At 40.3% G+C, this 26295-nt stretch overlaps 1 protein-coding gene across 4 annotated transcripts in view; it reads left to right on the plus strand.

Moving 5' to 3' along the window:
- Positions 1–26295, plus strand: part of BICC1 (BicC family RNA binding protein 1) — a 326417-nt gene that overhangs the window by 196152 nt on the left and 103970 nt on the right. For all 4 annotated transcript variants that reach the window (XM_074374043.1, XM_074374041.1, XM_074374040.1 and 1 more), the window contains exon 3: positions 23459–23528. In XM_074374043.1, the coding sequence (XP_074230144.1) occupies positions 23459–23528 (70 nt within the window). The remainder of the gene's footprint in view (positions 1–23458; positions 23529–26295) is intronic.

Genomic DNA, 26295 nt, shown 5'->3' on the forward strand with positions numbered 1-26295 from the left:
CCCTGCGCAGTGCTGCCCGACTCATAACCTCGGGTGCCGTTCTCGACTGCCCCCGTCCCTGATCTCTCAGCCATAGTCAGATACAAAGTCCTGCCAGTACTGTCTTCGTGTCTACTCACTTTGCATTGTGCCATGATCACTATCCTGTTGGAAGTTGTCACCATTTTCCTCTGGGTTGCCAAAATAACCTCCTTACTGGGCTCCTTGCCACCTCTCCGGGTTCTCCATTACTTTCTCCAAACTACGGTCAAAGATCTTTGAAAAAATACACATTCGATCACATTATTTTCCTATTAAAACGTCTAGTTGTTTCCCATTGCTCCTAGGATAAAAAAGTAAAATCCTTAGTTTGCAAGGCTCTGCATTGATTTGACTCCCGTATCTTCCCTGGTTCTTAAATTTCTAACCACGTTGGGTCTGCACATCCCACGTGCTTCTCACCTTAGACTTCATCTTCCTCTATCTTGGAATGTCTCTCTGATCAGATCATTCCCACTTACACAGTTGTGTTTTAGTGTCTCCTGTATTAAAAACAGACCCAAACTGCCTGTATTATTTGGGATTAGAATTGTCTGTGGAAACGGAAAGTGAAAGCAAAGCACAATGATGGTTGTTTAAGTAAGTTGGAAGATTATTTCTCCTGAAAGGATTCTGCGTGTACAGTTTCCCACTCCGAGACTGTGGCCCTTGTCTTCATAATCCAGATTGGAACTTCAGACGTTGTGGTCCAATCAGCAGGATGGAAGAAAGGACATGAGACAGTCACTATTTGGATGGTGAGACTTCCTGGAGCTGGCTAACACTTCCCTGGGCAGAACGTAGTTACCTGACCACACCTGTTTTCAAGGAAGGCTGAGTACTTATGTTAGGTCCATATTCCCAGGTAAAAACTGGAGATTCTAACTGGGAGAAAGTCAACATTGGGGTAGGCTGTTTGCAACTGCCAGACTTCCCTTAACCTCACATTCCCCTCCAGCACTGTCTTGTTTTTTCTGCTGCTTTTTATAATCAAAACTTGAAAGAGTTGTCGACTAATGATAATTCTCCTTTTTCAAACCCCCTTCTCAATTCTCAAGTCACACCAACTCCTGTGCTCGTTTTCCACTAAGTTGATTATGTCAAGGTTACCCTGACCTTGGTGTTTCAGAAATCCAAAGAGTACTTAAAAGTCTTCATCCGATTTGATTTCTCAGTAGCTTTCAGTTCTTTTCTTTTTCCCTTCAGGGACGCTCCTGTGTGCAGATCAGCCTTGAGTTTTTCATTCATTTTCTGTGACTTCATCTGCCACTATTCTGGAAGCTCATTACCTCTTATTTTTCAGCCTCTCCTATTCTGCCCATTGTCTGAATGCTGGAGTTTCTCAAGGTTTAGGTGTTTTTCGTTTGTTTGTTTGTTTGTTTAATTGTAGTAGCAGACACATAGCATAAAATTTACCGTAAAACTTCAGCCATGTTTAAGTGGCATTAAGTATATTCACATTGTTATGCAACCATCACCACCATCTACATGCAGTACTTTTCCAGCTTCTCAAAGTAAGACTCCATAACCATGAAATAATACCTGCCCATTTCCTGTACCCCCAGTTCCTTCCAGCTGCCATTCTGCTTTGTCTCTTCTTGGTGTCCTCCCTATGCGAGAGCCTCAGTTTCCATGACCTTAAATGTCACCTATCCAATTCCAAATTTATGTTTCAATTAGATTTTTTCCCCCTTTGATCACTAGATTCTTAAAACTTTAGCTTGATATTTCCACTTGGATGGAAATCTACTTCAGTGGCTCATAGACTTTAAAAATACAACTTATCTAAAACTTAACTCTTAACTTCCTCAGTCTCATTGCTTCTTCTCCTTTCTTCATTGATGGCACCAGCTATCCAGTTATTTAAACCAGAGATGTGGTTGATAACTTAATAACTTCCTTTCCTTCCCACCTCCCCAATCAAATCAGTCAGTAGTCTTGTGCGTTCTGCCCTCAGTACATGTGGATTTGATTGACTTTTCTTCGTTCTGCCATCCTAACCCTTCTCCATGCTCCTGTCATCTCTTGCCCGGCAACTGCAGTGTCCTCCTAACTCATCTGTCTACTGCCAGTCCTGCCCCCTTCAGCGTGTTCTTTAAAACACAGATTCAGTCATGTTCCTCCAAAACTTGGAACCCTTCATTGCCTTCCTAGTGCTCTGAGAATAAGATCCACTCTTTCTCATGACTTTCCAGGCTTTGTATGAAGTTGACCCTTCTCTCTGCATCTCATCTGTTGCCACTTTCTCCTTCCTTTCTGGTCTTTCAATTCCTTTAACACCGAGTTCCCTCCTGCTTCAGGGCTTTTGTGCTGCATTGTACTCTCTGTCTGAGATGTCCTTTATATGTGTGTGTGTGTGTGTGTGTGTGTGTGTGTGTGTGTGTGTGTGTATAATTTTATTGAATTATAGTCAGTTTACAATGTTGTGTCAATTTCCAGTGTAGAGCACAATTTTTCAGTTATACATGAACACATATATATTCATTGTCGCATTCTTTTTCACTATGAGGTACCACCAGATCTTGTATATATTTCCCTGTGCTGTACAGTATAATCTTGTTTATCTATTCTACATATGCCTGTCAGTATCTACAAATTTTGAACTCCCAGTCTGTCCCTTACCACCCCCCTCCCCACTGGCAACCGCAAGTTTGTATTCTATGTCTATGAGTCTGTTTCTGTTTTGTATTTATGTTCTTTTTTTTTTTTTTCTCTTTTTAGATTCCACATATGAGCGATGTCATATGGTGTTTTTCTTTCTCTTTCTGGCTTCACTTAGAATGACATTCTCCAGGGACATCCATGTTGCTGCAAATGGCGTTATGTTGTCATTTTTATGGCTGAATAGTATTCCATTGTATAAATATACCACACCTTCTTTATCCAGTCATCTGTTGATGGACATTTAGGCTGTTTCCATGTCTTGGCTATTGTAAATAGTGCTGCTATGAACATTGGGGTGCAGGTGTCATTTTGAAGTAGGGTTCCTTCTGGATATATGCCCAGGAGAGGGATTCCTGGGTCATATGGTAAGTCTATTCCTAGTCTTTTGAGCTTTATATATTCTTAACTTCCTTCAAGTCTTGGCTTAAATGACCCTTCGTTGGAGAGATAGTCCCACCCAGTGTAAAGTACACACCCTGTTATTGTTCTGATTCAGAGCATCCTGTTCTTTTTTAACCCCTCTCCCACTTTAAAAAATGATTTCTTCCCCTCCTTTCTCCATTTCCTGAAGTAGACTTATTTTGTTAAAAAATTTGTTCATTTCCCACAGTAAATTGTAAATGTGACCAGGGACTGTTTAAATTCTATTCACTATAGTATACCTAATGTTTCACACGATGACTGGCACATGTTTGGCGTGTAGTAAATATTTGTACGTGAATGAAAGCTGATCCTTCTCCCTGGCATGATTCATGTTACCCCCTTTGATGTAGCCATGCTCCATACCGTGGCTTACTTTTTCAAGGTAGCTTTCCCTGTTACAGACTACGTGACATCCCTTTTTTAGGTGGTATCATTGCAACTTCTAGATTTCTTTCATGAAAGGTCTTGTTCTGTGTAATTATACATTGGTAAGGGTTGTTTGGTTGGTTGTTTTCCTGACTATACGCTCAGCCTCGTGAGAGCAGTGGCTGGACCTGTGTTTGCCTGCCATTGTCGTCCCATCAGTTGAGGATAGAGTCCCACACTCATCTTGTGTTGTAAATGAATTCATGGCTGTGAAAGTATACCTCACCAACGGGTTCGCATTTCATAATGTGATAATTATATGCCATTTTATCAGATGTGGCTAGGTGCTGGAAACTGAGGATGTATTGAGAGAATCTTAATTTCTTGAAATTAGCATTTGGAAAGTTTAGTGCTTTTTAATTGGATTCTCCTTGGATCTTTAAGAACCTAAAAATTCACAAAGCAAAAACTGTTTTGAAACTTTCACTCTAAGAATCACATGAAGAAATCTGAAATACTGCTAAATGTGATTCTGCACTGTTGCGGATTAGTGAAATCCTACATCTGCATGTTTGTCTTTCCAGGTCTCCCTTGTGACATCATTAGTGAGCTACAGCCTCCAGAGAAACTTCTTTGGAAATTTTCATAATCAATTAAATTCATTTTTGAAATGTGTGAATTCTTTGACTGTTACTCATAACTTTTTATGGGCTCCACACATTTTCCTTTATCAGAAAGATTTAAAATTACTTTCGCAGAAAAATACATTTGGAGTACAGGAGATATTTTCTACCACACTGTATAAATTAGGTGGGGTAACACTTTATTTATCTGGCATCCTCTTGGAAGGAATTATTTCCAGTGTTGATTCAGGAAAGTCTAGTGGCTTTTAAAATCCTGCCATGTGCCAGGGGATTCATGTACAACTTTGTGTTAATTGGCCTCAGTTTCCCAGCAGCTTTTAACCCTAGGCCTCCCCACCATACACCCTTGACCAGAAGTCAGGTGCTGGGCTCCAAAGCTGTCTGTTCACTCTCATTCTCCCTAAGATCAAAGCCTAGCTAGGTATAAAATACCATAAGGCACTGCGTTTTCTGATTCTGGTAGCAGCACCGTCTATGCACTCTTTTGGATACTGCCCCTTTCCTGTTGAGTTTCTTTTAATTTAACTGAGGTAAACAGGAAATGGACGGGTAGCTTGCTGGTTGTATTTGGCATACAAGCCTGTTTCGTTAAGTCCGCACTATATTCGTCTGAGTAGTGATTTTTGATATGTTATGTATCTGCCAACATTTAAAAGCAAGGAGATTTTACATACCAATCTGGTTTGGTAGCTTTTCTTGAAAAATCTGAGAGGCTGGGTGCGTTGGGCCAGCTCCTGTACATGCCCATTGGAGCTGGTGATGGTAGCCCTGGGCAGGACAGGTGCTCTGTTTGTCTCACCCCCCTGCCACGCACTGTTGTTTCCCTGACACTGAGGTCCAGTGTCCATTACCATTTATCCTTGTTGTGAGACTGTTGATTTTCTCAAGGTGGACTAAAATAGTTCTTGTACCCCTGTCTGGAAGTCAAGGGGAAAGGTGATTGGGAGGGCAGTGAATTCCAAGAAAATGAGAGAAGGTATATTTGTTTGGGGGAAATGAGTAATTTTCATATGTCTTTTTCTTTCCTTTGTGGAATGTACATCTGAATTAAAAGCATGCACTGTGCCCATTCATTCCCCACAATTCCTCGCTTGGCTCTTCTAGACATACGGCTGTGTAGTAGTCCATTGTATATATTCCATTCTTCTGTCTATGGGCACTTAGATTGTTTCCATATCTTGGCTATTGTAAATAATGCTGCCATGAACATAAGGGAGAGTGTATCTTTTTTAATTAGTGGTTTCATATTCGTTGGATAAATACCCAGAAGTGGAATAGCTGGATCGTATGATAATTCTATTCTTAATTTTTTGAGTACTCTCCATACGGTTTTCCATAGTGACTACACCAGTTTACATTCCCATCAACAGTGTATGGAGGTTCCCCTTTCTCCACATCTTCTCCACCATCACTTGTTATTTCCTGCCTTTTTGATAATATCCATTCTAATGGGCAAGAGATAATATCTCATTGTGGTTTTGATTTGCATTTCCCTAATAATTAGTGATGTCAGGCATCTTTCATATGCCTGTTGGCCATCTGTATGTCTTCTTTGGAAAAATGTCTGTTCAAATCCTCTGCACACTTTTTAATCAGGTTGGTTTTGTTTGTTGTTATTGAATTTTATGAGTTCTTTATATATTTTAGATATTAATCCCTTATCAAATAAATGATTTGTAAATATTTTCTTTCATTTAGTAGGTCATCTTTTCATTTTATTAATGGTTTCCTTTGTTGTGTAGATGCTTTTCAGTTTGATGTAGTCTCATTTGTTTGCGGTTGCTTTTGTTTCCCTTGCCTGAGGAGACATATCGAGAAAGATACTGCTAAGTCTGGTGACCAGTTGCATACTGCCTGTGTTTTCTTGTAGGTTTTTTATGATGTCAGGTCTTAGATTTAAGTGTTTAATCCATTTTGAGTTAATTTTTGTTTATGTGTAAGATAGTGGTCTAGTTTCATTCTTTTGCATGTAGCTGCCCAGTTTCTCCAACACCATTTATGGAAGAGGCTATCCTGTGTTCTTTGCTCCTTTACCATAAATTTATTGTCCATATATGTGTAGGCTTATTTCTGGGCTCCCAGTTCTGTTCCTTTGATCTATGTGTCTGTTTTTCTGCCAACACCATGTTGTTTTGATTACTATGGCTTTGTAGTATAATTTGAAATAAAAGTGTGTGCTCCCTCCAACTTTGTTCTTTTTTTTTTCTTTCCCTAGAATTCCTGTGGCTATTTGGCATCTTTTTGATTCCATACAAATTTTAGGATTGTTTTTTGTATTTCTGTGAAAAATATTGTTGGGATTGCATTGAATCTGTAGATTACTTTAGGTAATGTAGACGTTTTAACAGTGTTAATTCTTCCAGTCCAGTGAGCACAGAATGTCTTTTCAGTTCTTTATGTCTTCTTCAGTTTCTTTCAGCAGTGTCTTACAGTTTTTAGTGTACAGGTCTTATGCCTCCTTGATTAAATTTAATCTAAGGTATTTTGTTAATTTTGTTGTGATTGTAAATGAGATTGTTTTCTTAGTTTCTCTTTATCACAGTTCATTATTAGTGTACAGAAATGCAACAGATTTTTGTATATTGATTTTGTACCCTGTAACTTTACTGTATGTGTTTGTTATTTCTAAAAGTGTTTTGGTAGAGCCTTTATGGTTTTCTTTGTATAAAATCATGTCATCTACAAATAGTGACAATTTTACTTCTTCTTTTTCAATTTGGATGCCTTTTATATCTTTTTATTGCCTAATTGCTCTGGCTAGGGCTTCCAATACTGTGGTGAATAAGATTCGGCCATCCTTGTCTTGTTCTTGATATTAGAGGAATAACTTTTGTTTTTCACCATTGAGGATGATGTTAGCTCTGGGTTGTCATATATAATGTGTGTGTGTGTGTGTGTGTGTGTAGGTATGTTCCTGTATACTCGTTTCATTGAGAGTTTTTTTAAAAATCATAAGTGGGGGTTGCATCTTGTTGAATGCTTTTTCTGCCTCTATTTAGATGATCATGATTTTTATCTTCTATTTTGCTACTGTGGTGTATCACATGGATTGATTTGCAGATGTTGAAACACCCTTGATTCCCTGTAGTAAGTCCCACTTGATCATGGTGTGATCCTTTTAATGTATTGCTGTATTTGGTTTCCTGATACTGTTATTGAGGATTTTTTTTCATCTATCTTTGTCAGAGATATTGGCCTGCAGTTTTCTTTTCCATGTGTTGTCTTTGCTTTTGGTATAGGGGTGATGTTGGCCTTGTAAAATGAGTTAGGAGACTTTCTCTCCTCTTCACTTTTTTGGAAGAGTTTGAGGATAGGTATTAAATTTCCTTTGAATGTTTGGTAGAGTTCACCAGGGAAGCTGTCTGGTCCTGGACTTTTGTTTTTTGGGATGTTTTTGACTGCTGTTTTAATCTCCTTACTAGTGATTGATCTATTCAGATTTTCCTTTTCTTTGTGATTTGGTCTTGAAAAGTTGTATGGGTCTAAGAATTTATCCATTTCTTCTAGGTTGTCTAATTTGTTAGCATATAGCTGTTCATAGTATTTTCTTATAATCCTTTATATTTCTGTGCTATGTTTTTGTAATTTCTCTTTTTTCATTTCTGATTTTATTTATCAGAGCCTCTCTTTTTTCCTTGGTGGGTGTAGCTAAAGGTTTGCCAATTTTGTTTATCTTTTCAAAGAATCAGCTTTTAGTTTCATTGATCTTTAGGTATAAGATTAGACTGTTTATTTGAGATTTTTGTTTGTTTTTGAGGTGGGCTTGTATTGCTGTAAACTTCTCTTTTAGTTCCTCTTTTGCTGCGTCCTGTAGATTTTGTTATGTCATATTTTAATTTTTATTTGTCTTCAGGCATTTTAAAATTTTTCCTTTTGTTGTTTCATTGACCCAATAGTTCAGTAGCATGTTGTTTAGTTTCCACATATTTGTGATTTTTCTAGCTTTCTTCTTGTGATCAATTTCTAGTTTTATACCATTGTGGCTGGAAAAGATGCTTGATATGATATCAGTGTTATAAATGTATTGAGAATTGTTTTGTGTCCCGACATATGCATTTGAGAAGAATGTGTATTCTGCTGCATTTGGATGGAATATTCTATATAAATCTAAGTCCATCTGGTCTAATGTTTTATTTAAGGCTGCTGTCTCCTTGTTGACTTTTTGTCTGGATGATCTACCCCTTGATAAAAGTGGGGTTTTAAAGTCCCCTACTATTATTACATTGCTATCAATTTCCCCCTTCGGGTCTGTTAATAATTGCTTTGTATGCTTTGGTGCTCCTATGTTAGGTTCATATGTATTAATAACTGTTGTGTCTTTTTGATCATTTGTCCCCCTTTTCATTATATTATGTCCATCTTTGTCTCTTGTACCTTTCTTGTCTGTTTTGTCTCATGTGAGTATGGCTGCACCCTCTTTCTTTTGGCTGCCATTTGGTTGGTATCATCTTTCATCCCTTCACTTTGATCCTGTGTTTGTCTTTAGAGCTGAGATGAGTCTCCTGGAGGCAGCACATAGTTGAGTGTTGTTTTTTACTCCATCTGTCTAGTCACTTTGTGTCTTTGAATTGGTGACTTTAATCCATTTACATTTAGAGTGATTATTGATATATGAGGACTCAGTGCTGCCATTTTAGCTTTCGTTTTCTGGTTGTTCTGCATCTCCTTTTTTCTTTTCCGTTGTGTTGGTTTCTGACTGCCATTTTATTTTGGCAGTTTTCTGTAATATTTTTCTCAGTTTTCTCTTTTATGTTTTTGCTCTAGATTTATGTTTTGTGGTTACCATGAGATTTGTATAAAATGTTTCATGGCTAAAATAGTCTTTTTTATGTGGATAGCATCTTACCTTCATTTATGTCTATGGGTTCTGTTCTTTTCCTCTTCTCCTTTTATGTTTTTGTTGTCTCAAGTTACCCTTTTTATGTTGTGAATTTGATACCAAATCAAGTAGCTGTAGTTTTTTTTTTTTTAAACTGCTTTCCCCCCTTTAACCTTTAGGTTATAATTAAGTGTTTAACAATTACTGTGATACAGAGTTGCATTTTTCTGATTTCTCCTGTCTGATTATCACCTTACTTAAAAGTTTTGTGTATTTTTGCCTTTTCGTTCCAGGGAGAAGAGCTCCTTTCAACATTTCTTGTAAGACAGGTCTAGTAATGAACTCTCTTAAAGTATGTTTGCTGGGAATGCCTTTATTTTTCCTTATCTATGAAGGATAACTGCTGGATAGAATGTTCTTGGCTGACAGTATTTTATCTCTCAATACTTTGAGTATGTCATTCTACTCTCTGGCCTGTAGACTTTCTTCTGAGAAATCTGCTCATAGCTTAATGGGGGTTCTTTCTAGGTTACGGTCTTTTTTCCTCCCTGGCTGCCTTTAAAATTTATTCTTTGGCATTGACTTTTGGCAGTTTTAATGTAGTGTGTCTTGGTGAAGGTATTTTTTGCATCAAGCTAGATATCCTCTTGGCTTCATTGACTTGTATATACAGTTTCTTCCCCAGGTTTGGGGAGTTCTCAGCTTTTATTTCTTTTTCTTTTTCTTTTTTTATAGAAGTATACTCAGTTTACAATTTTGTGTCAGTTTCTGGTGTACAGCATAATAGTTCATTCATACATATACATACATATATTCATTATAGGTTACTATAAGATATTGAATATAGTGCCCTGTGCTATATACAGAAGAAACTTGTTGTTTATATATAGTAGTTAGTATCTGCAAATCTCAAACTCCTAATTTATTCCATCCCACCCCCTTTCCCCACTGATGACTATAAATTTGTTTTCTATGTCTATGAGTCTGTTTCTGTTTTGTAAATAAGATTGTCTTTTTTTTTTAAGATTCCACATATGAATAATATTGTTATTTTATTTCTCTTTCTGGCTTACTTCACTTAGAATGACAATTCCAGGTCCATCCATCTTGCTGCAGATGGCATTATTTTATTTTTCAGGGCTGAGTAGTATTCCATTGCTGTTATTTCTTTAAATAAACTCTGCTCCCTTCCCCTTCCCTTCTCCTTCTGGGATACTCATTAATTTTATCTTGCCCTTCTGATACATCTTACCCTTCCTAATGGAGTCAAGATTTTTTTTTTTCCAAATTTCTTTACTAGAAACAAAATCTTAGCCCTCTCTCCTGGGTAATTTCTAGATTTCTGTATTCAAACTTACTAATTCTGTCTTCCATATGGTCTGCTCTGTTTCCAGTGCTTTCTAATGTGTTTTTCTAAAAAAAAAAAAAAAGCCTCATTTACTGAGTTCTTCAGTCCAGAATTTGTTTAGTTCTTTAAAATTTTAGAGTTTCAGTCTCTTTGCTAAAGTATTGTTTCCGTTCACAAGTTTTATTCCTGAGACCATTGGACTATCTTTCTCATACATCACTGAGTTTCTTCATGACAGGTACTTTAAATTCTCTGTCATTCAGATTGCAGTATTCCTTTAAGAAATGACTTTAAGTTTGGTTTCTGGAGAATTGTCATTTTCTTTTTGCAATACTATGTTACCATGGTTTTTCACGATGCTTGATGAGTTGTTCCTCTGCTGGTGCATTTGAAGTAGTGAATGAATACCTTTCTTCCTTAGGTAACGCTTTTTTTTCCACTTGATTCTAACAATACAACAGGTTTGTAAGTAGAGGCTTTTCTTTCAGTAGATGGCGCTGTATCACAAGTTTTGTATTTCTCTTACCTGAGCTGCCTTTTGGCTATCTTGAGAATTGGCACTTGCCATCCTCCACTGCCTCTCTGTCAGTTATGTCTCCTGATGCCCTCATTGTCACTGTTTGTGCCTCTGGGGTTGCTGGTGCCTTGCTGCTGCTGGCGTCACTGCTGGGAATAGTGGGAGGGTGGGCACCTCCACCATGTCTGGGCCACCTGGGTTGCAGGCACTGCTGCTGCAGCAGGTGGAGAAGGAAGGATGGGGAGGTGAGTTGGGGTCATGGATACCTCTCTGCATCCAGGGTTTTGGGGTTCATGGGCACTGTTGCTGCATGTTGAGGGGGCAGCACCAGGGTTGTAGGCTCTGCTTCTGCAGCTGCCCAGTCCCCTGGCTACAAGTGCACTTGCACCTGGGAGGCCAGAGCCTTGTCCACTGACTCTCCTGCTGCTGCCGAGTTCTCTGGTTTTGCTGGCTCAGCCGCTGTGGCTGAGGGCCAGGGTCATGGATGCTACCTCTGCTGCTTCCCTGGTCTCACCGCCTCCATGTGTTCCAGTCCACCCATTTTTAGGTATGCGGACGTGTGGATGTCTCTGGTGGCCTGGTGTGTTGGGCAGAGGAACCTTTGTTGAGTTACAGATGTTTCACTAGTTGTAGATTAAAGGGGAGAGACAGAGGGAGCATCTCATGCCACCATAATGCTGATGTCACTCCATCTTAACCATTTTTAATTGTACCGTTCAGTGGTATTAAATACCTTCCTCACCACCATCCAGCTCTATAGTTCTTTTCAAAAAGTATTGAAACTCTATACCCATTAAATAATAACTCCCCTTTGCTTTCTCTCCACAGCCCCTAGAAACCACTGTTCTACTGCTGACTCTATGATTATGACTCTTTAAGTTTCTCATATAAATGGAGTCACACAGGATTTGTATTTTTGTGACTGGTTTATTTCACCTAGCATGATGTCTTCGAGGTTCATCCATGTTGTAGCATGTTAGGATTTCCTTCCTTTTTAAGGCTGAATACTTCATTGTATGTATATATCACATTTTGTTCATCCATTCATCCAGTGATGGACATTTGGGTTTTCACATTTTAACTCTTTTGAATAGTGCTGCTATGAACATGGTTGATACATGGAAGTACAGATGTTTCTCCAACACCCTGATTTCAGTTCTTCTGGGTATATACCCAGAAGTGGAATTGCTAAATCATATGTTAATTCTATTTTTAATTCTTTGAGGAACTGTCATACTGTTTTCCACAGTAGCTGTACCGTGTTACATTTTCACCAGTAGTGCACAAGAGGTCCATTTTAGCCACATTCTTTTCAACACTTGTTACTTTTTTTTAGTAACTATCCAGATTGGATATGAAGTGGTATCTCATTATACTTTTGAGTTGCATTTCCCCAGTGTTCAGTGGTGTTGAACATCTTTTCATGTGCTTATTATCCATTTTGTATATCTTTATTGGAGAAATACCTATTCAGATTCTTTGCCCATTTTTGGATCAAGTTGTTTGTCTTTTTGTTGTTGAGTTTTAGCATGCCTATTTTTAAGCCAGTCCCTGGCAATGGGAGTGACATCTGTCTTAGATAAGTGGGTTGAGTTTTGGACTCTGGGTAGGCAACTTACCACGCCCAGTTGCATGGAGAAGAGATTGTGTTCAGTTTAAACACGTCTAAGGAGCTAGTGAGATATCAAGGTGGAGACAGGCTTAAAAGGCTGCGTGTCTGAAAAGAGCAAGGGAAGGTTGTACCTTGGAATAAGATCTCGGACTAACTGATGCTGAATCTTTTAAAGAACTATCTTGCAGAGGCAGTAATGCCCAGCAAATATTCTAGGTGCCCCTTGCATGTCCCAGTTTCCTTTGGGTCTGCAGAGCTAGATATGTAGTCATGGCCAACAGACTGTGAGGGAGGTAGTGTGTTTTCCTTTTAGGCCAGGGCAGTAAAAGATCAATGCAGGATTCTTCCTGTTGTTCTCCCAAAGGGAGACTGAGGGGGCCATGGACTCCAGATGGGCAACTGTAAAATGGAAGGGCCTCCATCAGCTTGGGTCCCTGAATGACTGTGTAGAGCCAAACCCCTTGCTGACTCATGCAGGCCATTCAATGTGAGAGAGAAATAAACTTTTGTTGTGTTCATCTACAGAGCACACTACATGTGGAGTTGCTGCAGTAGCACAGCCTGCATGGAGTTTTACCTCTTCTTGATGTTTCAAGGACATTGTGCTATTGTATTGATCTGCCATTGCTCATCAACGTCAGTGCCTTCAGGGATGACTAAGCTAAGTAAGGTTGTTGCTCTAAGAAGAGTAAGATGAGCTGGGTGGTATAATGTATTGCCTAAAGAAGTATTTAATGTGGATTCATATGAATGGAGTAACTAGGCATATGAAAAATTGGAGGTTAGAAAATTAACAATCAAAGGTTGGTAACTTAATTTCATTAAATATATCAATAGCATTGCATCCCCCCTACCCCAAGCTGTATGCTGTTACACTCAAGTTACACAAATGTTAGAATCTGATAGTTCAAATGTAATAAATCTCTATAGCTACTCATGATGTCATGTAGAGATCTGCGTAATCCTTCTGAACAATTATAATAAAGTGATACTTGGAGAATAAAATAGCCTGAAGAATCACAGATCATTATGTCTCAGGGGAATCAAGAAACCAAATTTTCACTAACATTGTAGGCCGTCATGAATAACTCACTCATATGCCCTGAAAATTCTCCTTGGTTTGGAGCATAGATCAAAAAGTGGAAACTAGATGTTTTTCTTGCCTACTAAGTGTTTTTACATAATTGAAATGAGTCCCAACGTTTAGAAATAAGGAGATTTAACACAAAAATCTGGCTCATCTTTTAAAATGAGTGGGCGTGCTCCCTTCCCCCACGGCTGTGCCAACCGTAGGCCAGAAAAGAAATGACAGAACTTAGGTTTCCCACTTTCCGCAGCCTGTACTTGGCCCAGCTTGCCCCTTGCTGTACCTATCCCACCGCTTCAGACATCTTGGTTGAGGGGTGGGTTTCCTCTATCATAAAGCAGATATACCCTGGGGGAATTAATCCTGTCTGTGGTCTAGAATTGACTTTCATTTAATGAATATTCACTCAGTTCATTTATTCTGATAAGCATACTCCTCAAAAATACCACGTTTTGGATGAGTTAAAGGAGCCTTTGTAGATGGAACGGCCATACTGTGTAATCCACCGAGTGCTATGTAACTGGAAAGACTTGTGTAAAGGGAGTCTCCTCTTGCCTTCCTGATGCCTCCTTCATCACTGCTGACTATGTCACCACTGCTTATTGAGATCCCTAGTGCAAGATTCTCATGTTTAAAGATGGAGAAAATACAGTTGTTGGCCACCAGGAGCCGAACTCATTGGTGGGATTGGTTACATAAACGAAGAAATAAGCACTATAACATTGTTGCTACAGAGTCTGAATGGGGAGGGGAGAGAGAAGGCTGACCTCTGACTGGGAAAGTTGGAGGAATTTTCACAGTGGAGGGCACATTTGAGCTAGGTTTTGATTGATAAGTAAGAGTTCTCCGAACTTTTTGAAATAAAGTAGCTAAACCTGCCTACAGTATAAACAATTTGAAACTCCTTATCAGTGATTTTCAGTGGGGCATAAAAGGTCGTCCTCACCTTGTACCAGTGATGTGGGACCCTCAGAACGACTGTGCAAGCTGAAATCGTGCGAAGCCCTTTTAGCAGTCAGTGGGAAAGTGGAATGGTCTCCAACCTTTAAAACTTTGTCAAAACATTAAAAAAAAATCTCTTGTCAGTCATGAATGTATAGGAAAGTGGAAAAGAATAGAAAAACTGATACTTACTCAGAACACCTGATTTAAACATTAGAAATACTGAGAATGTGTTTTCATTTGTAAAAAAAAAAAAAGCTTGTCAAGAACTTGTCGAGTTGGAACAGTGCTGGCTTTCTTTTTGTTGTATAACTTGCAGTAGGGAGAGAGTATTTTCTGTGCCTCAGTAAAGTGTCATAATCATACATCTGGATCAGATTCAAATATTTCATCCTTTGTACTTTCAAAATTGTGAAATATCTCCCAGAGACTTTTTTATGTGAAGTGTTTTGCTGGTGTGTCTTCCCCTGGGGCATCTTAATCCTTTTTGTCAGAACAGCTTTCATTCTTTACGTTGATACCTCTGTCCTCGCTGAGTTCCTGTGTGTATTCAGAGTCTCTCAGACATCGGCAGCGTCACCATGCCCCGTGTCAGCTGTTGATCTTACACCCATTGACATTTGATTCAAATTTCAATTCCAGCCGTATAATTTTTTGTTTCTTTGCTGCACTTTCATCTTTGTTGGCCAGTTTTCACTTTTGGTTATCCATTTTTCATAAATGTCACTTGGTTTTACCACTGGAAGATGAGAGTTCAGCACAATTCCTTGCTTTGCTGTCTGTGCGTGAACTGATGACAGATGTCCAGTGAATAATCACAGACAGACTCTGAAAGAAGCACCATGATTGGTCACTAGTCAAGGTGAGCATCTGTTATATATGTAATCATTTGTCTACTGAAGAGCTGGCAGTGGAATTTGTAATTTGATGCAACCACTCACAATCACAATTAATATACTGTGGTAACTGTAATGTAAACTTGTGTTGTTTGAGGGTTGGTAGTGTTTCACTGAGCTGTGGTAACTGAAATTCATGCATGTGAAAACCGTGCAAAGCCAGTACTGTCTCTGTGAATATCTTGAGTCAGTTTTCCCACCCTTTGTTGGAAGTTCAGCATCTGGAGTGCTGGCCGCTGGGTGTCACTGTGACAACCAAAATGCTTCCCACATTCTCCGTGCGTGGGGATGAGGATACTTCCCTGGACTGAACCATTCTGGAGCCATCTATGAGTCACTCTGTTATTAATTGATCAGAGTGTTGAGGGGCAGCCCCTCACTGCTAGTGACTGTGTCAGTGTGGCAGAGTTCAGACGGTGACCTCCCCACAGTGTCTGGTGCTTTCCACTTTCTTCATAAGCCAGGTGAGGCAGAAATCGCCCTTGTGCAGGGAATCATGTGACTTAGGATCGAGCTGGGCTGTGTCATGTGCCTCTCTGCTGCTTAACCTCTTTGAAGCCTGATTTCAACTGTGAAGCAGGTGTCACACGTCTGATTTGCAAGATGATTGTGAGGACTTGGGACGTGTGCGTGAATGTCAGGCAGATGTGGGCAGTTGTTCTGGGGATGATGAATCATTGGACATTTCTTGGATTTGGAATGAAATACAACAGAGGCTTCAAATGTCTCAGTAAAATAAACATCCTCAGCTTTGAGACACCGCCTCGTGTGAGAAGTTCACTGCTTTCCCATCCCCACTTTTCAGCGTCTTCTAATTGGCTTTTTTCTCCCTTAGCTCCTTTTATGGTGTGGTTCGGCAAATTGACTCATAATCCCTTAGTGCACGAAGTGACTTGAAACAGCCTTCTCCGTGAAGGTGGACCTTCTTATTGTTACAAGGAAAGCAGAGCACACATGAGCTAGTCTTTTGGAGACGCAGCTGCAGATGGCTCCCAGCTGGTAGCCATTGTGGGCGATGAATTTTCAATAGTTTAGAGTCTGAATGCCGAGTGTTCTTTTCCTGGTCCAAGAATAAATGGTTCAAGTAAAGTCAGCATAAATAGACCTGTCTTGGGTTGATCTGAGATCCTGATTATTTACCTGTGGATTTTTCACCTTACGTCTGGATTGAAGAATTGGGTGAAATAAGCACGTTAGTAGGATGTTGTTGGTTTGGCCAGGGTTTCCTTCACCTGTAAGATATTATCCTATAATTGCTGCACAGACTTGCAGGATGTGTGGTATAGAGAACACTCATAGATACGTTCTCTTTCCACATGGTGTGCTAATCCGGAAGTTGTTGGCGATGGAATACAACTATTATAACTTGAGCATTGAAGGATTTAAGTGGAATTTTTAAAATCATGAATCTACATGAAGGATTTGATTAGATTGTGCTTATTTTATTCTAATTTTGGCAAGTTATTTAAGAAAAGTGATATAATTTAAATGATTGCATGTAAATCTGAGGTGAAATTTTTTTCAATAGCTGATAGAACTTGCTTCCAATCAAAAAACTTCCGTATTCCAGCTTCTGTAAACGTCACTCCCCCTTCCCACTCTCCTTCCCTTACTCCCCACAGAAACTGAAACCAAAATAAGAACATAGGGTCCCAGGTTTATTAGGTACCTTTTTAATATAAAAAGCAGTGCTGCTACTCTTTGATGAGGAAATATTACTCCTTGTTTATGAAAAGCAAATATGAATTAGAAAGCTAAGATGACCCTTTAGGTTCCAAAGCTGTTACCTGTCCATAAGATTTTATCTTCATCAGACTTTCCACGATGAAATGTAACCTTAAAAATGAACTATAAAAGTACCTGTTCTTTCTAATGTTAACAATCTTAATTTTAATTGCTGTATATATTCCAAAATTGGTTTTCTTTGGTCAGATACTTTCATTACAATGAATATTTGCATTTCATCATATAGGAGATTAGCATAAGAATTAAGTTCCATTTTAATTATGAATCCCCTGTAAATAATGAGTGCAGTAAGTCTAACAATAGAAATTTAAAAGTTATTTTTCAAAAAGTTACATTTTTAGATAGGCTTCTCCAAAATTTCCTCTCTCCCTGTGATATACAGGATTGCTGCCTGTTATCAGAGAGCAGCTAAAGAAACCTAGCAGAAGTTGGTAGGATTGAGAAGGGTTTCTTTTGACAGTGAAGATGTCCGGAAGTTGAAACTGACCAGTTTGAGATGTCGTAAACATACAGCCTCCAGAATGATGACTTAGAACAAGTCTTTAAAATATTCAAGATGTCTTTTAATGTTTATTGAGAATGATTCAAAATCACATATTTGTTCTTGGAGCTTTGATTTTGTAAAGGTGGAAACCAGGACAATAATACAATTTAGGGGGAAAAGAAACTAGCTAGAACTCACTTCAAGATTTTTTTTCTTTTTTCCTGAGGCAGAAGATAGTCATTTTCTCCTTAGAGGTTTTGTGGCTTTGCATACCTAGGCATTCCTAGCTCAAGCAATGTCAGGGTATGTGTAGTTTTAGTCTTGAAAGGAAACGTTAGTCATTTTCAGCATGTTCCCTAGCTTTCAGTTCAAATTTCACACAATGGGGGGCATCAGCATCTTATTTTGGTCAGCGTTCGCCACTTAATTGAGTTATTCCTTGAATGCAAACCGAACACTTTGGACATCATCCTGATTTGCTTAAGAATGAGGGTGTCTTGTGGGTTTCTGGGAATTGATTTCTCTGTGAAGTTCTGCAGGAATTAATTGGATAATGGAAAATGGAGACTATCCTCTTGAAAAGGTATCATTGTTTCCATGCATTATAAGATCTATAAAATGAACTGCTTTTAGTGTCCTGTTTCCATGATTTTTTTTTTAAATGTCACTTGAATTCTCACGGTTATCTGTTAAACCTGTCTCGATTTTGTGAGGATGGTGAGACGGCCCACAGCCCCTGTGATAGCTGCTCCTGCTGATCTCCTTGCCCAACGTGCTGACCCATTGGATGTAGTGGTAACTTGTTGCATCCATAGCCCAGTCTACTCAGTGACTTACACATCATGTGTGTCCACACCCAGGCTCTTGTTCAACTCAAAGACATGGCCTCTTTGAAAAGAAAAGGAAGCGCTTAGGTCAGGGTTGTCTGGAAGCCCTGGGACCTCTTTTTAGAAACATGTGGAACTGACCTGTAAGCTTTCTAGCTCTTTTTGCCCCTAGGAGGAATCCTAGCTTTTTCTCCGACCTTCACTCATTAGCTGCTTTATTAATGTACAGCATCCAGAATTACGAGTTAAAACAAGAATCTTTAAAATGTTTAAGGTGTAATTTAATGTCTGTAGGACATGATTCAAAATGAGTAGTTCTTTGAACTTTGGTTTTGTGCAGGTGGAAATGGGCCATAATAAGATTAAAAAAAAAAGCTGGAACTCACTTCAGGACTATTTTGTGTGTATGAGACATGATGGTAATTTTTTTTTTCTCAGAGGTTTTGTGGTTTCTTTGATTTCAGCCACTGCTTCCTGACCTCCCCTTTTCCAGTTCCCCCATCTACCTGTCTTGATGACCCTGTAGGGTATCTTTTTAAGCATAACATGCTAGATACAGAGCTTCTGACCTGCTTGGTGCCCTCCTTTATGCCTCTGAACTCCCTGACCCCCACCCTTACCCCACTTCTGCCAGGGGACATGGCTGCCAGCTCCCTGTTCCAGTAATTCAGTGTCGGTCCTGGGGTTCCTGGCCCAGCCTCCACCCACACTTCCAGCGGAGACCTGTACTCCCCCTCCTCCTGATCATGCTCTCTGCTGCTGGTGTCTCCTGTACCACTGCTCCTCCCACAACTGGCTGTTGTGAAAACCAGTTAGCAGTGTGCCATGTCTGAGCTGTAGAAACTGGCTTGGGGTCACTGTAGATGATGATTTGAAAAGCTTCATTGGTAAATTCCTATGCGGAATTTTGACTGCCTAAAAGTGAAGTATGGCCCCTTCCCATTTGTAGTTAGCCTGCCAGTTCTCAGAGTTGACGCCTGGCAAGTGACAGTGAGCACAGGCCGCCGGTGGCTCTGGTTTGTGTGGGGTCTTCAAGTCTGTATTGCGCATGTCCATGCACAGAGCCATAGAAGGGTGGTGAAGATGAGGGACACACTCCCTGGCCTGGATGCATAAGGTGAGCCTTGAAGCAGCTCCGCTGGCTGCATGAATCACGCTCAGGCTTGCTGGGGTACCTGCCCCCTCTTCTAGACCTTTCTGCACGCATTGCTCTTCTGCCTTGGTCGCTTTATCCCCCCTTTCCCCAGCTAGCCAGCTCTTTCTCCTCCTTTAGGTGACAGCATTAGCGGCATTTCCTTGAGATAACGTTCTGTGACTGTGCGCGACGGGGTCAGGATCCCTTCTGTACATCATACTGGCCTGCCCCATTCTGAAGCTCGGCGCACATGGTACCTAACGGTGGCTTAACTTGTCTTTTCCCCTGTTAGACCACGAGCACTCCCTTGTTTGCTGTTGTAGCCCTAGTACCTAGGACAGTGCCTGGCCAGGTGTCATCAGTAAGGAACGAACACAGCAAGGGTGTTACCCAGCACTCAGTGTGTGCCAGGCTCTGTGCCTGGGGTTTCCCACGTGTTTCATTATTGAAATCCAACAGCAGCTGTGTGAGTAATTAACTGTATAGAGGAACAAAGCGAGGCTGATGAAAGTAATTTGCCCAACACGGTAGCAAGAAGGCGGCAGAGCTGGTCTTTGATTCTTGAGCCACGTGCCCTTAGTATTTTAAACACAGCGATGAACAAATAAAGGGGTGTCTGAGAAGGCATCCAATCAGAGCTCCAGTGGGGGCTGCAGCCTAGTGAACGACCCCCGAGGTTGGCCTTGGCTGGCCACAAACAATCAGTGGAGTTGGTTTTTTCCTAGTCATATGGGAAAGGTCAGCTACAGGTGCCCAATTCCAAAAGTAGTATTTTTTTTTTTCTTTAAAAATTTTGACATTTACTGCAGCTCATCGAATTTTGGAGATCACGTGGTACGGAACGATGGAACTCTGATTTTAGAATTAGGGATACTAAGCTTGGGATATCCTCTCTTCCCCTCATGGACAGTCTTGATGTGGGTAGTTCGAAAGTAAGTTTTTTGGGTCTCACTTCTTCACTGCACAGTAGAGACACTGGACTGGTGTGAGGTTTAGAGGGAGTGTGTGTAATGAGGCATTTTGACTTGGTGACTATTACCTACTGTTAGGATATTTTCTGTGGCACATTATTTTCTGTCATAGAGCATCTATTGGTGTTTAATATAAAGAGATGATCACATGCAGGGTAATTTCTGCAAATAATTAAGATTTCAGAAAGTTATGTCTTCCAGCAATATTCAACAAGGAAGCTTCTCTATTACAGTATTATAATGATGGCACTGGACATAGTTTACTGGTTTAAATGGCCAAATTATTTAATTAAGAAAAAGTATATAATTTTCTTCCTGCTCCCACACCAATAGCATCATAGTGAGATTGTAATTCTCCATTTTATCTCTTAAGGTGTCTTAGCCAACTTAGAGGAAAATTTTGAATCTAATTTTAGTCACTTTGGAGATGCACGTACAGTAACTGGAACTAATAGGTGATAAAGTGTGACCAGTGAGAAACCCCTCCTACCTGGGCCTTCCTGCCCTCGTTCAGTGACTAGTGAACTTGCCCACAGATTTGCGTTTACTTGGCTTTTGGGACTTGAGTGATTTTGCAGGTTTTATCTTGGAGAACCCTTTACTAACGTCCCCCCGACCCCGACCTTTCCGGAGAGGAGCCGGGGCCCCTGGTGCGCTGGTTCTGTGTGGTACCCAGCCCGCTGCCAGACAGTCGCCCTTTTTTGTTCCTCCGCATCCCTGACTTGACTGTGAGCTTGTGAACACAGGGAATCGTTTCTTGTTGCTCTGGGCCCTGGCACCTGTGGCACCTAAGGAGGCTTTTGATAAATATTTGTAGGTTGTTAAAACCAGACAGTCTGCCCAAAGTACACACATTTGAAAGAGCTAGAGGCCCCGTATTCAGTGTAGTGCGGTGGCTGAGCGAATGGTCTTTGTCTGCGCTCTGGGGCTTTCCTCCCCGCTGCTTCCCTGCGGCTGTGTGGGGAATAAAGGAATCTACTTCCTCAGGGTGTCGTGAGGATTTATGTACCCAAATGTGTGCTGGCTGTGTGCAGGGTAGAGAGCTTTTATTTTGCAGAGACAAATGATTAACAAAGAGAAAAAAGGAGAATTTCAGATTGTGATGAAGGTTAGGAGGGAAACAAACACAGTGAGGGGTTGGGGGATGGGGTGCGGGGGAGGGCGTTGGGAGGGTGGTGGGTGGGGACGTGAGGGTAGGTGCACTGCCCTGAAGGGGACACTGGGCACATTCTTGGGGGGCCCAGTGCGGCTGCAGCAGAGGATGTGGAGGAGGATAACATTTATTTTATTTTAAAATGTGGATTTAGAGTTAACTGAGCAATTTAATGGTGAAGACAATGAAACACGTTAACACGGACAGTGTAGATGGGAAGAGAAGAGGCAGGGGCCAGGTCTGTAGGATGCGGGTGACAAGCTTACCTACCTTCAGGGCCAGGCGGGTACCTTGACTTTGTGAAGATAGTGTGAACTCACTTTTGTTTGCCAATTTTTAATAGAGACAGGGGTGCAGGGAAATACTTCTCCAAGACAAACGGCAATGCAAACACCATGATGAATGTCAAGTTCTGTGCCGGCACCCAACCCATTGCCCTGCAAACGTGGTGATGATAATGGCACTTGGCTCTTGATCTCATTATGGGAGACCCAGCCTGCAATCTTCCGACCCTGAGTGAAGGGGGCATCTAGTCCTCAGTGCCAGCTGGGTGTGGCTGGGTAGGAACGTGGGCTCCAGGTACTGAATCTGCCACATTTTTCCAGAGAACCAGAATCTGAATGTCTATGTGAAATTCCCAGGTTTAAGAATGTCGGCTCACATTAAAGAAAGAAAAACTTTATAATGGGTTGACAAAATGCATCTGTGGGCTGCCCATCCGAAACGTCGGCTGCAGGCCCTCTTCTGCTCTGATCAAGGGGATTAAGTGAAGTATAGTGCACGTTAACATGCTGACCCTCTCACCTCGTGCCCAGTGCATAGCCAACACCGAGGGGAAAGGGTGCTTTTTATGCATCGCACTGTTGGTGCGTTTCACTGCCTTCACCATTCATTTGTTTTGTTAACTCCAAATCTGTATTAAAAGATAAATATTCTAGTGATTAAGTGGTAGTTGCTGTCATTTGCCTACTAATTTGTTTAGCTGTTTGCTCTGTTAGATTGATTAATTTTATATTCGTGGTATAAAAGTAAATATGAATCTAGGCTAATTCATGTGATAAAAGTGGAGAAAAACAAAGGATGAGTGTGTTTTGGTTACTTACTCTTCTCATTTACCGTCAACATTCTCTGCTTTGCACACATGACTTTCATCCCTGCTCTGGGGCTTTCGCACATGGGGGTCTCAGGTCCTCTTGGCCAGTGTTAGCTGTGTGTAAGTGGGAAAGAACTGTGGCAAAAATGCTATTTTAGACCAGGCGAAAGGTGATGGGGAGTGCAGCTTTAGGATGACGTGGTGTTCTGTTTAGATGCTTTACGTCAGTTTTAATGAAGTACAAATGTGCCCATAGCAAGTCACCCCACCCCCCGAAAAAAAAATCTTCATTAAGTATGGCCTAACCCACGTAGTTTTGTATTACAAGGATCATGTTTGGTGTGTTGAAATCCACTGGCGATTGTCTTGGGGAATTTTATTCAGTGTAAGCATCTTGAATGGTTTGGCATCAAACTGGGTCAGTTACTTATTCGTGTACTTTTTGGTCTTGACGTTAAAATTCTGGGGCATCACAGAGAGGAACATGGGGAGTAACAAAATATAGTTGAATATTTTAATAGATTAAAGGCTTATAAAAATGCATCTCTTTTTTCCCCCCAAGGGTTTATTTTTTTGCATTGTTTTAAGAGAAGATCATTTTGTTGCATCAACATGAGGCTAAGGACTTGAAAATAATTTTTGAGGGGAGAAATCTTATCTGTAAATACAAGCTCTTAATTGAATCAACATTTTTCTTCTCATTTTTGTTACAGATTATGGAGGAAACAAATACGCAGATTGCTTGGCCGTCAAAACTGAAGATTGGAGCCAAATCCAAGAAAGGTAAATCATGAGAGATGGAGAAATTGGTAGTTTTGATAAAGGAGACTGTGGAATTCTTGCAAGTTTGCCAGGGAGAAAAATCAGCCTTTATCCTTACCATGTTTGTCCCCAAATATTTGTTAAATAGCAGTGCTTTGGGAGGATTATCATAATGAAAAACAATGTACAGCCTTTTATTCGATAGCAGAATGATATTTTAAAGTATTTTATTATAATAGAAATGTTATTCCAGAAAATGCCATAGCATGTTATGATTTCAAGGATGACCACGAGTCATGGTAACTCTTCACAAGTAATCGCGTGTTTTCAACACATGAACTCACACTGTTTACATTTTAGGCTTCCTTTTTCTGTACCACACAGATTTAATAGCTGATTATTTTCCCTTCCAATATGATATGAACTTAGTTTCCTTTCTCGTCGGCTTCTTCTCTTTCTCTGTCACACAGTGAAGAACCCACTAGACTTCTCTTTCAGGCTGAGCATTTCTCTAGCCTGGCCTTCCCTCGGCTTTAACCTAGAGGACACTCACGCACACTTGGGTGGTCAGAAATGGAAGTATGGGACCCTTAGTTTTCTCGCAAGGTTACATCGTATTTTCAAATGATCTGCCAGTATATATTTTTATGGATAGTTTTTCTTTTCCCAGCATAACCTCAGTGTCAAGAAACTTGGTTGTGTGTAATTCATTAAAAGATGCACATAGTCACTAGCAGATAATGGAAGCTGCTACCATCAAGCAGTTTAAAAACCAGTGGTTGTGCAAGCTGGCCATCATCTGCTAGCCTTTTTCTTGTTGCTGTTTAGTTTTGTGTTTGCTGTCCCTTTTCCCTGTGACTTTTCATGCTAAATGGTCCTAAACACTGCAAGATTTGCAACTTTTTTTCTTTTTGTCCAGATTCCCTTCTTTTAATCTCACGTTGTTAGAGTTACTCCTCACATAGAGTGTAAGTTACTTTACAGCTATTGCTGTGAGTGCTATTAACTGGACTTCAGTGCACTGGAATTCCTACTGAAGTTCTGACCTTGTTACTATCTTTTTTGTGACCATGGTGGTAAGAGAAGGGAAACTTATGTGCTCAGCCGTCATAAGAAGACATGGTGAATTTCTGAGTGGAATTCCACAACTTTGTGGAAACCTTGCATTTGCCAAGTGCTGTTGGATAAGTTTCTCACCTAATCTTCAGTGTGCTGAGTTGCTGTAGACTCACTCTGCAGGAGAAACTGCCTTTAGTGGGCTGTCTACCTGTTTGGTTGTTTGTGGCCATTCAAAACCCCTGGCCTGCAACTTGAATAAATTGTAATTTGGACATGTCCTGTTGTCAGGTATTTTAACTTAGAGAATGAAATGAGCTTCATTACTAGCTTAATAAAAATGTAACTTGATGTCTCCCCAAAGAAAACCCCCAAGGAAACAAGAATATTAAAACAACCTCAGATAATTTTGGATGGCTTATTCCCTTGCGTCACCCACACTACAGTTTTCCCCCCACGATCGTGAGAAATGGAGAATTGATTCATTTTTTAGTTTAAAATGTGGTTACAACTTTAGAGATGTTAAATAATATGGAGATGAATGGATTAATGTTTTAGATTTGTTTCCAGTCGTTGACACATTTAACCCATTCAGAAGGGCCAACTATATTCCACATTTTGATTATACATTGTGCTCTGAAAATAAGAATATTTCAGCAGTACATTTGAGGGCATTTAGCATAATTTCCACATGGTTAAAGTTAACCTTTGGAATTATGCCTAAGAATTGATTCCTCCAGGCCTGGGTCTACAGACATCATTTTGTTTTTTTATTATTTATGAAGTGCTGTGAATGTACACAGTACTGCACGATGAGCAGGATGTGCCAAAAGAGAGAGGCTGAGTTCAAGGAAGGGAAAAAGAAATCAAAAGTTTTCCTTAGAGGAAATTACTGTTCAGAGTTTACTTGAGTTGCTCTTATTACTTAAGCATACAGCTGCTGAATCAGTTCTTGGCTAACATTCTTGATATGATGAATATTCCTATATTATTTTTAAAATGGTCTTGTTCAGAGATGAAGTTTGTTTGACTGCAGTTTGTGGTTAGTGAGAATGCCATGCAAATGGCAGGAGGAACCTGAGGAGGTAATGGCTTGCCCTTTCACCGATCGTGGCTGTCCTTTCTCACCTCTGAACGTCGTAGAGGAAAGTTAGTGGTCTTTATTTTAAGCCTTCTTCATCCCAAACTATTATTATTTCATGAGACCAAAGAATAGAAATGTATCTAGGGCCCCGTGCCACGTTTTGGATGGTTATTGAATTCTGAGTCCCAGGGTGATGTGGAGATTTGGAAGAGACAGGCGAGCCCTGGCGTGCTGGAGAGACAGTACAGCCGTGTGTTTGTGTTGTACCTCACTTTCTAGATTTATGATGCTTACTGGTTGAATATTTGAGCCTAGACAAACATTTTTCATGGCTACTGTTACCATAGTCTGTCCCTTTCTTTACCTTATTGGAATTAGTCCTGTGTTTTTCAAATGAACTTCTAGTAGTCCTGTCCCAACTTTATATTTTTAAGTCATCAATCTTTTGTCAGAGCCGCCATATGACAACTGCCTGGATCCTGCCTGGCAGAAAGGCAAGAAGCCACCAGCTGGCATTTGCCATCATTTAGGAAATGAAGATTCTTCTCTAGAGATTCCGGGTCAGTCGGTCTGAGGTGGGACTGGGAATCCATATATTTAACAAGTTCCTCCAGTGGTTCTTAAGGTTGAGTTTGGGAAACCAGAATC

The sequence above is a fragment of the Camelus bactrianus genome, chromosome 11, assembly GCF_048773025.1.
Source record: "Camelus bactrianus isolate YW-2024 breed Bactrian camel chromosome 11, ASM4877302v1, whole genome shotgun sequence".
Classification (NCBI taxonomy): Eukaryota; Metazoa; Chordata; class Mammalia; order Artiodactyla; family Camelidae; genus Camelus; species Camelus bactrianus.